The sequence below is a fragment of the Macaca thibetana genome, chromosome 5, assembly GCF_024542745.1.
Source record: "Macaca thibetana thibetana isolate TM-01 chromosome 5, ASM2454274v1, whole genome shotgun sequence".
In the NCBI taxonomy this organism is placed as follows: domain Eukaryota; kingdom Metazoa; phylum Chordata; class Mammalia; order Primates; family Cercopithecidae; genus Macaca; species Macaca thibetana.
The window spans coordinates 166,174,055-166,190,218 of NC_065582.1; the positions used below are offsets into that span (position 1 = coordinate 166,174,055).

At 38.2% G+C, this 16,164-nt stretch overlaps 2 protein-coding genes across 14 annotated transcripts in view; one reads left to right on the top strand and one right to left on the bottom strand.

The window, feature by feature from the left end:
* KCNIP4 (potassium voltage-gated channel interacting protein 4) overlaps window positions 1–11,953 on the top strand; it is a 1,211,383-nt gene extending 1,199,430 nt beyond the window's left edge. For 5 of the 10 annotated variants that reach the window (XM_050791118.1, XM_050791126.1, XM_050791124.1 and 2 more), the window contains 4 exons: window positions 5,742–5,849; window positions 7,608–7,712; window positions 8,320–8,382; window positions 10,493–11,953. In XM_050791118.1, coding sequence (XP_050647075.1) covers window positions 5,742–5,849; window positions 7,608–7,712; window positions 8,320–8,382; window positions 10,493–10,540 — 324 coding nt within the window. In that variant the 3' untranslated portion in view covers window positions 10,541–11,953. Of the gene's footprint in view, window positions 1–5,741; window positions 5,850–7,607; window positions 7,713–8,319; window positions 8,452–10,492 lie in introns of those variants that run through there. The other 5 variants (XM_050791125.1, XM_050791117.1, XM_050791122.1 and 2 more) reach the window with 1 other exon arrangement.
* PACRGL (parkin coregulated like) overlaps window positions 1–16,164 on the bottom strand; it is a 40,351-nt gene that overhangs the window by 11,712 nt on the left and 12,475 nt on the right. The window contains exons 7-9 of one of the 4 annotated variants that reach the window (XR_007725778.1): window positions 16,066–16,146; window positions 13,617–13,729; window positions 8,317–10,328 (exon numbers count right to left, since the gene is read on the bottom strand). Coding sequence is in view for 1 of the 4 variants with exons in the window: in XM_050791128.1 (XP_050647085.1) it covers window positions 13,673–13,729; window positions 16,066–16,146 (138 nt within the window). In the remaining 3 variants the exon portion in view is untranslated. Of the gene's footprint in view, window positions 1–8,316; window positions 13,730–16,065; window positions 16,147–16,164 lie in introns of those variants that run through there. The other 3 variants (XR_007725777.1, XR_007725779.1, XM_050791128.1) reach the window with 3 other exon arrangements.

The following is a 16,164-nucleotide window of genomic DNA, read 5'->3' on the forward strand; positions in this document are numbered from 1 at the left end:
GTTGAAAATTATTTTCTTTAAGAATGTTGAATACTGGCCCCCACTCTCTTCTGGCTTGTAGTTTCTGCTGAGAGATCCACTGTTAGTCTTCCCTTTCTGGGTAACCCGACTTTTCTCTCTGGCTGCCCTTAACATTTTTTCCTTCATTTCAACATTGGTGAATCTGACAATTATGTGTCTTGGGGTTGCTCTCCTCGAGGAGTATCTTTGTGGCGTTCTCTGAATTTGAATGTTGGCCTGCCTTGCTAGGTTGGGGAAGTTCTCCTGCATAATATCCTGAAGGGTGTTTTCCAACTTGGTTCCATTCTCCCTGTCACTTTCAGGTACACCAGTCAGATGTAGATTTGGTCTTTTCACATAGTCCCATATTTCTTGGAGGGTTTGCTTGTTTAACTTTTTCTCTAAATTTCTCACTTCATTTCATTTGATCTTCAATCACTAATACCCTTTCTTCCACTTGATCGAGTCAGCTACTGAAGCTTGTGCATGCGTCATGTAGTTCTTGTGCCATGGTTTTCAGCTCCATCAGGTCATTTAAAGTCTTCTCTACACTATTTATTCTAGTTAGCCATTCATCTAATCTTTCTTCAAGGCTTTTAGTTTCTTCGCAATGCGTTCAAACATCTTTCTTTAGCTTGGAGAAGTTTGTTATTAGTGATCTTTTGAAGCCTATTTCTGTCAACTCGTCAAAGTCATTCTCCGTCCAGCTTTGTTCTGTTGCTGGTGAGGAGCTGCATTCCTTTGGAGAAGAGGCGCTCTGATTTTTAGAATTTTCAGCTTTTCTGCTCTGGTTTATCCCCATCTTTGTGGTTTTATCTACCTTTGTCTTTGATGATGATGACCTACAGATGGGGCTTTGGTGTGGATGTCCTTTCTGTTAGTTTTCCTTCTAAAAGTCAGGACCCTCAGCTGCATGTCTGTTGGAGTTTGCTGGAGGTCCACTCCAGACTCTGTTTGCCTGGGTATCACCAGCAGAGGCTGCAGAACAGCAAATATTGCAGAACGGCAAATGTTGCTGCCTGATCCTTCCTCTGGAAGCTTCATCTCAGAGGGTCACCTGGCTGTATGAGGTGTCAGTCGGCCCCTACTGGGAGGTGTCTCCCAGTTAGGCTACTCGGGGGTCAGGGACCCACTTGAGGTAGTCTGTTGTCAGATCTCAAACTCCAGGCTGGGAGAGCCACTACTCTCTTCAGAGCTGTCAGACAGGGACGTTTAAGTCTGCAGAAGTTTCTGCTGCCTTTTGTTCAGCTATGCCCCGTCCCCAGAAGTGGAGTCTACAGAGGCAGGCAGACCTCTTTGAGCTGCAGTGGGCTCCACCTAGTTTGAGCTTCCGGGCTGCTTTGTTTACCTAGTCAAGCCTCAGCATTGGCAGACGCCCCTCCCCTAGCCTCGCTTCTGCCTTGCACTTCGATCTTGGACCGCTGTGCTAGCAGTGAGCAAGGCTCTGTGGGCGTGGGACCCTCCGAGCCAGGTGCGGGATATAATCTCCTGGTGTGCCATTTGCTAAGACCATTGGAAAAGTGCACTATTAGGGTGGGAACGTCCCAAGCCAGGTGCGGGATATAATCTACTGGTGTGCCATTTGCTAAGACCAATGGAAAAGTGCAGTATTAGGGTGAGAGCGTCCCGATTTTCCAGGTACCATCTGTCACGGCTTCCCTTGGCTAGGAAAGGGAATTCCTTGACCCCTTGCACTTCCTGGGTGAGGCAATGCCCCACCCTGCTTTGGCTCACAGTCCATGGGCTGCACCCACTGTCCAACAAGTCCCAATGAGATGAACCTGGTACCTCAGTTGGAAATGCAGAAATCACCCGTCTTCTGTGTCGCTCATGCTGGGAGCTGTAGACTGGAGCTGTTCCTATTTGGCCATTTTGGGGGGGTTCCCCAAAAGTACTCAAAATCTTTCACTGTTACTCTGCTGTTTTGTGTGGTGGTGAGGTCAATGCCAATGATGAGTACTGTAGGCCAGTGGTTCTCAAAGTGTGATCCCTGGAAGCAGTATAGGCTTCCCCTTGGAACGTGTCAGACATGTAAATTTTGGGGTACCACTCTAACCTAATGAATCATAATTCTTGGGGTAGGTCCCAGAAATCTGTTAGCAAGCTCCCCAGGTGTTGCACATTATATTTTGAGAACCAATACTCTAAGCATGTTTTCAAAGACCCTGTAGCCAGCTCCCCTTAAAATTAATGACATATTGTTACTACTTTGTGAATTTTTAAAAAATAGTTTACATTAATAACCATCAACCTCATCTAGCTTTCAAAACTGCTCAGCAATCTTCTGTGAATAAGGCTCTGTGTTCTGCAATGTATATTTTATACCTTCTGAAAAAGCCAAGGATTTTTTTTTTTTTTTTTGGAGACAGAGTCTTGGTCTGTCACCCAGGCTGAAGCACAGTGGTGCAATTAGTTCACTGTAGCCTCAACCTTCTGGGCTCAAGCAATTCCCGTCTCAGCCTCCCAAGTAGCTAGGACAACAGGTGTGCACCACCATGCCGTTAATTTGTTGTTCTTGTTAATTTGGATCTGGCTGGGTTGCTCAGGCTGCTCTCAAACTTGTGGGCTCAAACAACCCTCCCACCTCTGCCACCCAAAGTGCTGGGATTACAGGCATGAGCCATGATCCCCAGCCTGCTGGTTTTGAAAGATGTACACTCACACCTCCAAGGGCTGTCATTACCTTTTAATTAAACTACATTGTATGTCATAATTTTCTAAAATATGGCAGGGAAATAATTTGAGGGAGGTCTCCATTTTTCTAATTTGCACATCACCTTATTGCCTAGTAGCAGAGCTCCCACCTCTCTCCTCAAACCTCAGATTCATACCTCTTCTACCTGGCTCCTCACTCCCAAACACCTCACACTCACTAAAGCTATCAGACAGAAATGCAGTCATCTTCCCACCTGCAAAGCAGCTACTGGCATCCACACCATGTCCTTCTGTCTCCTGTATCAACTCCCTTCTGAGGTCGGCCCATCTACCTGCGTTCTGAAGCCTCCCCACCTTCTCAGGAGCATCAGCCCATTTCTGACTCTTACTCTTTTTAGATTCTTCTCTTCAGTATTCAAAGTGCTCATCATTAAAAATTACTCTTCACTCCTACTCCACTGGACTGTTCCCTATCACTTGCTGGTGACCTCCATGTTGCTGGTCCAATGAACATTTTTCCAACCTTGGCAGCAAAATGAACAATCCTTTCCTATGGAAATGCTCTGTTCTCCTGACTCACTTCTTTAGCAACTTCTTTTCAAGATGCTTTGCCAGCTTCTCCTCTCTGTGCCTGCCAAATATTGGAATTCCTTGTGGCCTTCTCTCTTCTTCTCTCACTTGACATTCTAACTTGCATGCCAATGGGAAGTAGACTAAGTATGGTGATCCAGGTGCCACAGCACCATATATTGAGACTATTCTTTCCATAGCTATTGAATGGTCCTGGCACCATTATTGAAAAATCAACTGGCCACAGACAGCTGGGTTTATATCTAGACTCAATTCTATTCTACTGTTGTATACATCTGTCTTTATGCCAGTACCACTGTTTTGATTAATGTAACTTTGTACTGTTTTGAAATTAGGTAGTGTGAGTCCTCCAAGTTTGTTTTTCTTTCTTAAAATTGACTGGGCTATTCGGGGCCCCTTGCAATATGAATTTGACAATTATTTCTGGTTTTGTCTTTTTCATTTTTGCCAAAAAAGGTCAGTGGCCATTCTTGATAAATTTGCCTAAGTGGAATGGTTGTATAATTATTTACCATGATAAAACTAAGTATCATGCTTAAAAGCGAATTGAAATATTCTGAAGTTCAAGAAAAAACTAAGAATATCTATTATAATTTACATGATGTAATATTGTTCTATAGATATTAGGCCATATAATTAGAAAAAAGTAAACATATAAAAATTAGAAAACAGGTAAAATTAACTCCATTTGCAGCTACTATTATTGCACACATGAAAACCCAGAAGAAAACCAACATATGGTATCAGCAAGTTGACAGGGTACAAAATTACACAGAAATCAATAGCTTTCATACATACAACCAACTAATTTAGAATATATGATAGAAAAATATCTCATTTACAACAGCAACAGAAAGGTTAAAATACCTAGAAATAACAATGAGAAAAAATGTAAAAGAACAATTTGGTTAAATAAACAATGATGCATTTACATATACAATGGAAACTTGAATTGTTTCCCTGATTTATGGTTAAGTGGAAAAAAAAAGTATAGAAGTCTGTTAGCCAGTAAAACAAATAAATATATCTTATACTTGTATATGCACAAAAATTCCTTGGAAGTAAATACAAACTATTTATGCCAGTTGTCTATGGGTAAAAGGAACAGGTGGCTGGGTCCAGGAATGGAAGAAAGGTTTTTCACCAGACGGCTTACATAATTTTTAAATGTTGAACTATATGGATATTACTTATTTAAAAAAGAAAAAACAATTTGAGAAATTCGGACAGAAATACAGCTATAAAATAAGGGAATGTGGGAAAGGGAGATATAATGCAAATTCACCCAGAAGACTTTTGGATTTCCCCTCTGCTTTCATTCCTACTTAAAACTGGATTATAAACTGAATACGGCACATTGTAACGTTAACCCTGCTGTACATAAGAACAAATTGGCCAGGCACGGTGGCTCATGCCTGTAATCCCAGCGCTTTGAGAGGCCAAGGCGGGCAGATCATAAGGTCAGGAGTTCGAGACCAGCCTGACCAACATGGTGAAACCCCCATCTCTACCAAAAATACAAAAATTAGCCAGGCATGGTAGCGGATGCCTGTAGTCCCAGCTACTCGGGAGGCTGAGGCAGAAGAATTGCTTGAACCCGGGAGGTAGGAGGTGGAAGTTGCATTGGGCCAAGATCACGCCACTGCACTCCAGCCTGGGCAACAGAGCAAGATTCCATCTCAAAAAAAAAAAAAAAAAACTAAATGAATTTAATCAAGTTAATCTGGCCAGTCTGCAATGCAATCAAACTAGCTTAACCAGGATACAAACTGAGGGCTCCATTTACTTAACAAAAACCTACACAGCCAATGTCCTTGCCAGAGACAATTATAAGCAGCCTCTTTTTCAATCCTCATAAAGTTGTGAAGAGGTAAATACTATTATTAGCTCCATTTTACAGATATGAAAATTGAGGCAAAGGGATGTTAAGTTGCCTGAAGACACAAAGCCATCCAGTAATGCAGCTGGAGGGTGAAACCAGGCAGTCTGTCCTCTCCAGCTCCATGCTCTTACCCACTGTCCACATGTAAATTATAACTGGATTTCTAATTAGAGACCACAATTGGTTTATATTTTATGGTCAGCCACATTTCTTATTAGCAAACGTTTTTTCATTGAAGTGTGTTATGAGTGCACTTGTATTTAAAAAAAAAAACAAAACTATTAGATTCTTTTAGTATATCATATGTGCTTGCACTGGCAAGCCAATACCACTTATACTCAAGCCTCTTGCCGTGTGGGTATCCATTGGTACAATTTCCAGTACTACCATTGATTTAACTCAGTTTCCAATTACAAGATGAAAATGTTAAGACTAACGAGTGATTTATGCCCACAGAGAAGTCTGAAAAATAGACAACCAATAACACATCAATCATTTTGCTAAATAAATGGTTCAAATTCCAGAGGGTTGTAGCCCTTACTTCCATCATTTTTCCTTTTTTTTTTTTTTTTTTAGAAATGTCATATAAAATTGTATTTTTATTTCTTTTTAGGATTTCATCAAAGGTCTTTCCATTTTGCTCCGGGGGACAGTACAAGAAAAACTCAATTGGGCATTTAATCTGTATGATATAAATAAAGATGGCTACATCACTAAAGAGGTAAGGGATACCTCACCAACATAGCAATAATTTGGAAGATTTTCATTTCTTAACTTTAAAATATTAATTGCAATTATTAATTTGAAGTTTTTCTCAGGAAATCCAAAGTATTTTATGTAGTGGAAGAAAGATGTATAATTAAAAATTTGGGAAAGAAAGAAATGGTTTATGGTGAAGCTCCAAAGTAAGTATGTAACACACAAAGATAACACACTTGTTTCCTGCTGGCATCTTTATTCCATTCACAGTATTAGGACCATGGTTGGAATCAAAGAAAATGTATCCAAGCCATGTTTCAATATTTAGCCTGAAGCCTTTCTTTTCCCCAGAGCATGTGATCCATAAGGAAATGCAATTTTACAATCATGGGGATTGTGGAATGGCCTGATGCAATGGTGGGGTCTTCAAATGCACTTTGAGGAAGACTATCCAGGAAACAAGGCTCACAGACCAAATTAAGATACTCGTATTACAGTTTATTAAACCAGTTTAAAACACAGCGAGAAGCAAAGGGACGGGTAAGTTAACTACACAGGATAGGATGCAAGTGGGGTTGAAAGACCACACTCCCTGAATCCTGGGCATGCTGTGTGCCTATGTCCTGTCTCTCTCTGCCTCACAAGCCTTCCCCAGAATTGCATTTTGAGCAAGAGACCCCACACACAAAAGGTGCCCAGGGCCAACAGCCAGTGACATGAACTTGCTCTATTGGAGAGACACAGGTGCAAGTGTGCCTGGCTACAAGTATAGCCTGATAAGTAGTCATGAGTTTCATTTGTGTTTCTTGCACAGAGGACACCTGGGGCCAGAATAGGTGTTACCACTGGGTGCCAAATTAAGACCTCAATGACTATTAAGTGTTCATGTATATGCAGCATATCCTAAATAGTTAGTGCTTCTTGTATATTTTTATACCCCGAATATTTATTACCCAGGTACCTCAGGAGTATTAGGTATCTCTTGTTCTTCAATTCCTTTCTGTTTAACACATCTCAAGAATTCTGCCTGTGTCTAACAAACTACTTGCTACTTATCTATGCTTAAAACATCTTAAAAGGTTTCACCTGTTTACAAATTTATCATTTGTAATAGAATTGAATACTCTTAAAAGTATATACCTGTATTAACCTAGTCGAGAGAGCTTTCATGTGAAACAAATGTGCAACAATAAATCTACATGTTTATTAGACATTTTTACTCTCATAAGAATGAAAATGGTAAGGCAAAAATTAGACTATTTTAATAAAATTTCAAGGTGTTTCCCAGGGTCAAAATATTTTGACTGGTCTTCACATGTGACTTCAGTTAAAGCCATAGTAGGAAAAATACAACAAAAATCCTAATGAACTTTAAGACTTACCAATTATTTCACTAATTCTAAATGGTGTTTTTTCTCAATATATGGTGTGTAGTATATTTGACTCTCAATAGATGGAAACTGATGATCAACACGTAAGATATATAATAATTCAATTAAATAAGCATGGTCTACTTAAAGTCTATAGAAATCCAAACATTAAACCAGCATATTCTTTTCCTGACTATGGTAGATACATGGAAATTTGCTTCATTTTGAAACCAAGAGATCAGAATTCATTCTCACATCTGATTCTTCTGCTCTTGAGGCAGAAAGCTGTTTGTTGGCTTTTCCTTTGGGACAACCAACCGTCATCATTGAGTAGGAAAAATCTGTCAGAGCTTCTTAGAATGGTTTCTTCATACATGTGTGCAACCTCACATAAGCCTTTTACTTTTCAGGAAATGCTTGATATAATGAAAGCAATATACGACATGATGGGTAAATGTACATATCCTGTCCTCAAAGAAGATGCACCCAGACAACACGTCGAAACATTTTTTCAGGTAGGAATGAAAACAGAAGTCAAGAGGGAATGAAATTAGGAGAACATTTCCTGATGTTTGCCAAGCGCCACGATGATTCAAAAGGAAGCAAAGGAAAATAATTTTTACTGAGACAAAACAGTATTTACCATCCCATTAATTTAATAGCTTTGGTTTTGAATTTGCAATGCTGATAACTACACTCATTGAACATTCACTAAATCCAAGATACAACACTTAAACAATTCTCATATTTCACAAGTTTTGTTTTCATTCAGTTTTTACAAGAATCCTATAAATCCTCATTAATCCCATTTTACAGATGAGACAAAAAGAAAGCAAGCTCTGAAAGTTTCAGCAAATTGGCCAAGCTGTCATATCTAAAAGGTAGGATTTTACCTAGGACAGAGTGACTCTAAATCTTCACCACATCATATTGAACAGCCAGAAGGATTTGGCCCTATCATTTTTATCTCTAAGAAACTACTGGTTTCTGCTCTGAAACAGTTCCTCCACGTGAAATAAGCAGCTAGGTTTTCTTTTTATCAGCTTCAGCTCATTTGGTGCAGGTGTGAGGGTATTAAGGGATATAAGGCTAAATATAATTTTTTGTTTTCTTCCTGAACAGAAAATGGACAAAAATAAAGATGGGGTTGTTACCATAGATGAGTTCATTGAAAGCTGCCAAAAAGTAAGTAATGAAAGTATAAGAACTATCACTTCAGCTATCATAACAGCTAAACTGAGTATTAGCAGCTAGCTACCATGAACTGGGCAAAATACAGAGATCATATGCCTAAGTTTTCCACTTCTGCAACCTGCAACATAAGCCTAACACTTTAAAAACAAGCACCAATTACATAATCAACATTTAGAGTGCCTACTGAGTCAAGCTATGGAGGAAACCCTCCATATCTTTTTGAGGATACAAAAGTTGCACATGTACTATTTTTTTTTTTTTTGACGGAGTCTCACTATGTTGCCTAGGCTGGGGTGCAGTGCTGTGATCTCGGCTCACTGCAAGCTCTGCCTCCCAGGTTCACACCATTCTCCTGCTTCAGCCTCCCGAGTAGCTGGGGCTACAGGCACCCGCCACTGCACCTGGCTAATTTTTTATTTTTAGTAGAGACAGGGTTTAACCATGGTCTCTATCTCCTGACCTCGTGATCCACCCACCTCAACCTCCCAAAGTGCTGGGATTACAGGCGTGAGCCACCGCACCCAGCCTGTACTGTGTTTTTGATTCCCCAATTCCTTAGAGAGTATTCATCATGGAGGATAAAACATATATGAGAATTTGAATTGCTCTTTGCACAGACGTAGCATAACTCATATATTATCATATTTCCATAGAATTAGAATTCCTAAATAGCCAAGTATGCATCACAACAGGCCAAGCTTCTATCTGATTTCTAAGAGAAAAATCATTATTTTAGTGTATGTGGACAAGAAATGGCTCTTTGGCTGAACTCACTAATGGTCGTCTGTCACAAAAAAGAAACAGTGGAAAATTTTCTCTGAAGAGAACTGCAGGTAGTAGCCTGTTATCGAAGAAACCAGTGTTAGCTTACTTAGAATTATCTGACTTGATGTGTGAGTAGAACCACAGTTAAAAATTGTTAAGGCCTGGTACAGTAGCTCACAACTGTAATCCCAGCACTTTGGGAGGCTGAGGCAGGAAAATAACTTGAGACCAATGTGGGCAACATAGCAAGACGCCATCTCTACAAAAAAAAAAATTAAGTTAGCTGGGCATGGTGGTACGTGGCTGAAGTCTCAGCTACTTGGGAGGATCACTTGAGCCCAGTTGAGGCATGATTGTGCTACTGCACTCCAGAATGATGGGCAATAGAAATAGACTCCGCCTCGAAAAAAAAAAATTTCAAATAATCATGAAAACAAATCTGTTGTTTCTGTATTTTTAAATTGTTGTTCTTACCTTTCTGGATGTCTGCTTGTTTCTCAACTTGGATTTCAATGTGGTGGTCTTTGAGAGAATTAGTTTGGTGACATTAAGCTGCTTGGTGGTGATGATGTTACTTGGTTTCTAGCAGTGGAAGCCATTGGTGGTTCAGCCACCATTTACCACTACCATAAACAGCTCACTAAGTGCTATTCACATGCAACCGACAAGTGCTCCAATAATGCAAAAAGTCTGTCCCCTAACTCATTTCTAAAGAATACGCTAAACTGAACACAGCCACTGAGCAGTCATTTCTGCTCCCCAATCCTTTCTCTGTAATGGAGACCATTCATTTTTAAAGTCTCCTTCAGGCAACACAGATTTAGCCATAACTTGCAGAGAGAGAGACAGATGATTACTGCAAACATGTTCCCTCTTAATCCACTGTCCTGCCTCCTACACTCCAGCCTCCAATCTTCATGAACTGCTGGCTCATACACACACACAATTTTCCATGTACCTGTATAAAAGTCTGTGTGATTTGGCCTATGATCTGCATAGAATGCCAAAATTCTCATTTGCTTTGACTTACCTCTGCGCCTCTGTAGTTTCCATTTTGGCATTATGATTTGAGAAATATCCTCTATTAAACACCAAGTAAAGATTTAAATAAAGTGGTTTAATGCCGTCAATAGACCCCACAAAATATAAAATGGGTCCTCCTTCATCGTGATCTATGTGGAAAACGGATAGAATGGCATTTATATTTGCAAACACTTAATATTTGAGCTTTTGGCATAGGTGGTTGGTGGAAGGGGGCGCAATACTTAGGGGCAAAATAGTGTACTTTCCCTTGCAGATATGGTGAATTTAATCGCTCTATGTTTCTCCCTTACAGGATGAAAACATAATGCGCTCCATGCAGCTCTTTGAAAATGTGATTTAACTCGTCAACTAGATCCTGAATCCAACAGACAAATGTGAACTATTCTACCACCCTTAAAGTCGGAGCTACCACTTTTAGCATAGATTGCTCAGCTTGACACTGAAGCATATTATGCAAACAAGCTTTGTTTTAATATAAAGCAATCCCCAAAAGATTTGAGTTTCTCAGTTATAAATTTGCATCCTTTCCATAATGCCACTGAGTTCATGGGATGTTCTAACTCATTTCATACTGTGAATATTCAAAAGTAATAGAATCTGGCATATAGTTTTATTGATTCCTTAGCCATGGGATTATTGAGGCTTTCACATATCAGTGATTTTAAAATACCAGTGTTTTTTGCTACTCATTTGTATGTATTCAGTCCTAGGATTTTGAATGGTTTTCTAATATACTGACATCTGCATTTAATTTCCAGAAATTAATTTTCATGTCTGAATGCTGTAATTCCATTTATATACTTTAAGTAAACAAATAAGATTACTACAATTAAACACATAGTTCCAGTTTCTATGGCCTTCCCTTCCCACCTTCTATTAGAAATTAATTTTATCTGGTATTTTTAAACATTTAAAAATTTATCAGATATCAGCATATGCCTAATTATGCCTAATGAAACTTATTAAGCATTTAATTTTCCATCATACATTATAGCCAAGGCCTATATACTACATATAATTTTGGATTTGTTTAATCTTACAGGCTGTTTTCCATTGTATCATCAAGTGGAAGTTCAAGACGGCATCAAACAAAACAAGGATGTTTACAGACATATGCAAAGGGTCAGGATATCTATCCTCCAGTATATGTTAATGCTTAATAACAAGTAATCCTAACAGCATTAAAGGCCAAATCTGTCCTCTTTCCCCTGACTTCCTTACAGCATGTTTATATTACAAGCCATTCAGGGACAAAGAAACCTTGACTACCCCACTGTCTACTAGGAACAAACAAACAGCAAGCAAAATTCACTTTGAAAGCACCAGTGGTTCCATTACATTGACAACTACTACCAAGATTCAGTAGAAAATAAGTGCTCAACAACTAATCCAGATTACAATATGATTTAGTGCATCATAAAATTCCAACAATTCAGATTATTTTTAATCATCTCAGCCAAAACTGTAAAGTTGCCACATTACTAAAGACACACACATCGTCCCTGTTTTGTAGAAATATCACAAAGACCAAGAGGCTACAGAAGGAGGAAATTTGCAACTGTCTTTGCAACAATAAATCAGGTATCTATTCTGGTGTAGAGATAGGATGTTGAAAGCTGCCCTGCTATCACCAGTGTAGAAATTAAGAGTAGTACAATACATGTACACTGAAATTTGCCATCGCGTGTTTGTGTAAACTCAATGTGCACATTTTGTATTTCAAAAAGAAAAAATAAAAGCAAAATAAAATGTTTATAACTCTACTGTCTATATTATAGGTCTTTTCCAAGAATTTTTTGTAATTATTAGATTTAAAACTAAATCTTATACTATTTTCTAGATTGCAGATAGCTCTGGGTGGTCCTAAATGCAGTGAAAACAGGTAAAAGCAAGGCCAGTGGGCAGGCAGCTGCTGTAGCTAGTATGATCAGAGGATGTGACAAGGGAGTAGAGACCAGAGGAAAAAGTATGCTAGACAAAGGGCTCAGGAAGGACAAGCTCTGAGGCAGGGTGGGCATTTCTACATTAAGAATCCTCAGAAATTACTTGTACTCTTTCAAATTACAGTTGTTCAAATTACAGTTGTGAGATTATACCTGAAATGAGAATCGTAGAGGTCACTCCAGGTGTTTGGGGAATAGAGCAAGGAAAGTGCATTCTGCAAAGCTGCTGAGATGCAACACTGCTGCTCCGCAAGACCCATCTTTCCTTTCCATCCCTTTCATGCCTTGGATTTGGTGTGGCTACAGAAATCTCTAGGGCCTCTCCTTTTGCTCATAAGATAGAAGGTCTTATTCTTGTTTTCCATTTCTCTTCCTCTCCTCTGCTCCTCTCTTGCAGAAGGAATCGCTTCTATTACATCAAAATTCTGAACTATGTCTAAATTAAGTTTTAAAAGCTTCTTAAAAATTGCTAAACGTAAGCACAAAATCCATGAATGCATGTACAAGTTTTAACATTTTAATTGCTGAATATCCTTATGTGAACATCAGTATTTTCTGGCTATGAAATGCAAAAATAGTATTTACTTAAATAGAGTTAACACCTAAAATTTAGGTAGTTGTAATGAGTTGTAATAAACAACATACTTGTAATAGAATTTACAGAATTAGAAAAAATTTCTTAAACTATTCTAAAATACTCTGAAAAAATTTTCCAAGCATTGTACATTATACGATACATATTTACAAACAATAATTAATAGTGTATTCATGGGGCCAGGCATGGTGGCTCACACTTGTAATCCCAGCACTTTGGAAGTTCATTGTGGGAGGATCACTGGCCAGAACTGAGACCAGCCTGGACAACAGAGTGAGATCCCATCTCTACAAGCAAATTTTAAAATTAGCCAGGCATGGTGGCATGTGCCACCATGTAGTCCCAGCTAATCGGGAGGCTAAGATGAAAGGATCATCTGTGCACTAAAATTTGAGGCTTGCAGTGAGCTACGATCATGCCACTGCACTGCAGTCTGGCAACAAAGCAAGATCCCTTCTCTGTTTTAAAACAATTTTTAAAAAGTGTATTCACAAACATTTGTCCACTATTTTAAATTTCTACGGTCTTGTTAAATATTAAACCCAAGAAACGGCAAACTGTCTATAAAAATCAGGGCACAGCTACAAATTGTTTGCCAAAAAAGTGTTATAAATAAAAAGGCACCAGAAAATACAAATGCATCTTATCTTGCCAACTCAATAATGGTTCTTTGCACAAATAATAAAAATTTAAAAAAACCTCAGAAAATTGTACTCTTACAGAACTTATTTTAGTAACTTTCCATTAGTAACTGTTCTTTTTTGTTGCTGAATAACTTTGATTCAGTGTATATTCATTTTAACCTAGTAAATAATGAAGGGTGGCTGTGATTTACAAAAGAATAAAATACATGGAATAAAGGTTCCATGAGTACCCACGGTCAGTGTTTGACACGTCACCAGGTAGTAAAAACAATTTTTGTTGGCTCCCTTCTTCAACAGCATATGGAGCAGTACGTTGGAATTTTAGATTTGATGATGCTAAGGCTTCCCTGTCAACAGAAAAAATTGAGCATCATTAGTATCATGCAGACTTCCCCTAACAGGTATTGTATTTGCAGGAATATGCCTAGAAAGTATCCAAAACTCAGAACAAAAAAAAGGGGGTAAGAACAAAATGATGAAATAAGAAGGACTTTTTGCTGTGTTAAATAAAATATAGGCTATTTCTTTCTTTTTTCTTTTTTTTTGAAGTATCTAACTAGAGTAGTAGTTAGAAGCCAGACTACCAGTATCTGAATTCAGCATCTACTGGTCACTTATTTGTCAAACCTGGACTAATTACTTCTCTGTGCCTAAGTTTCTTGATCTTTAGAGGGAGATAACAATAGAATCTCCCTCTGATGACTAGGAAGAGTAAATGAGTTTCATGTCTAAAAAGTACTCTGCAGAGTACCTGCCATGTATTAAGTTCCCAAACAACCAATAAAGATCAGGATTTGTGTTGTTCCTTTCCCAAAATAAATATGCATTTCACTTAGGAAAAAAAACAAATCAGGCTAAGAATGAACTGATTTCAAATTTAAGGCAGATCAGTTCTAAGAAAGTAACACTGTGACTATCTGTAACAGATATTTTCCTGTACCCCGACGTTGAATAGTTCCATCATTGATATACACAAGTCCTAAGAAATGAGAAACCACAACTAAGAACACTCATTTTTAAAGACTTATTTCTAATATTTAAAGAAAGAAAGATATATAAGCTTTTAAGCTCTCAGAAGAGAAAAAAGAGCATTAATTTCATGAAGGATTACAAAGTAATAGAGGCTAGCACAATAGTAATTAAGCCAAGAGAAAGTCTTTGGCATGTAATTGCAATAGAAAATTTTCTATTGCAATCTATTATTAAAATATTATGTAGGACATAACAAGAAAACAAGTCAGAAGAAAATAAGTAATTACAAAATCTTTTTAAAAATTCTGTATTAGCAACATTCAAAGCTAGTAAGATGGAGTAGTAAAAAAAGAATTTGATATTTCTGGGATCCTGGATTGCTCAAGTACACCTCTGTGTTCCCCTTCCAAATCTTAATGTGTTGTTTCTAAACTTTATTTACATGTATACTATCTCCTCCTCCACACCCCCTCCACTCCCACCACAAAATCTAATATGCTTGGCCTGTCTCTTTCTACTTGTCCCATTTCCCATACTGGCCCACAGGATATGGAAAACTACCTAGGGAGGGTTTCCCACTGAAAAGCTGTGGCATCATTATTTAGCATTTGTTCACTTCCACTCCACAGAAGAAGAAAGGAGAAATATATTTTGCATTTAAATTCTCAGAAGAGCAAGCAAGAATTTCCTTGCTGCAGAGGAGACATGGGATTAGCTAGGGGAAGGTTCTGCACATCTCCTCAAGGTGTCCGAATGCTAATTCTCTGCCTAGGACCCAAACACAACGAAGAAATTTGTTACCTAGTAGGCTTTGGGACTTACTTCCTCTTGTAAACTGTATTCTAGGCATCCATCATGGAAAGAATATAATCAAACAACCCATTGAAATTGGTCAAACGAGATAATTTCGCTAAAGCTTTATGTCTGCCATTTTAAAAATTGTGTATGATCAGGCAAATTTTCTCATAACTAATTCCTTCAGAAGTACCTAGAATGGAACTAAATTATGCAATGTTAAGATAGTCACATGTAATTCTATCATTAAGATCTGATTAAACAAAATTCCCACAAGCAAGGACTGCTTTTATGGAAATATTTCTAAGATGAGATTATCTGAATGCTTCCTTCAAATGCTTAAAGTTCAATTAGTCTAGTAATTTGACGCCACGTAGTTATGAAATCCTCCATATTTTTGTACCTTGAAAAGTTAGAATAACCAATTAAACTATTCCAGCACTGTGTGTGCGTGTGTGTGTGTCTACACCTATGTGGTATGCACGCACTTACAGACAGAATAGTGCAATCATCTGGACGTCTGAGTCAGAAAGACAGCAAATGAAAGAGAAAAAAGTATTTTTCCTCAATGAGCTAAGTTAATCATTTGGTTTTCTGAACTTTTCAATGGTCAAAACTAAACCACTGAAAATACTTTAAAGAAAAACAAACTGTACCACTGTGCCACATGGAATGCCATATTAAGCACTGTGAAAGTACACAAGCCCTACATTTATTCAATCTGAGTCTGGTCTGAGCAGCAGGGCTTGACCTAGAGACAGAAACTCTGAGTTCTAAAAGGAAAATAACAGTATCAATTTCACATAGTTACCCGTGGCTGAAATGAGACAGTATATGTTAAATATATAGTCAATTTAATAATATGCCTAAAAGTTTAAAAAAAAAAAAAAGACTTAAGGAATAATATTCTACTTACACTTCCGCCACGTTGCTCTAGCTTTTGTAATGCACTGGTGATTGGCTCTTTGAATTTCTTGTCCATTAATCTCTTGGAAAGCTTTTAAAGTAAGATTGG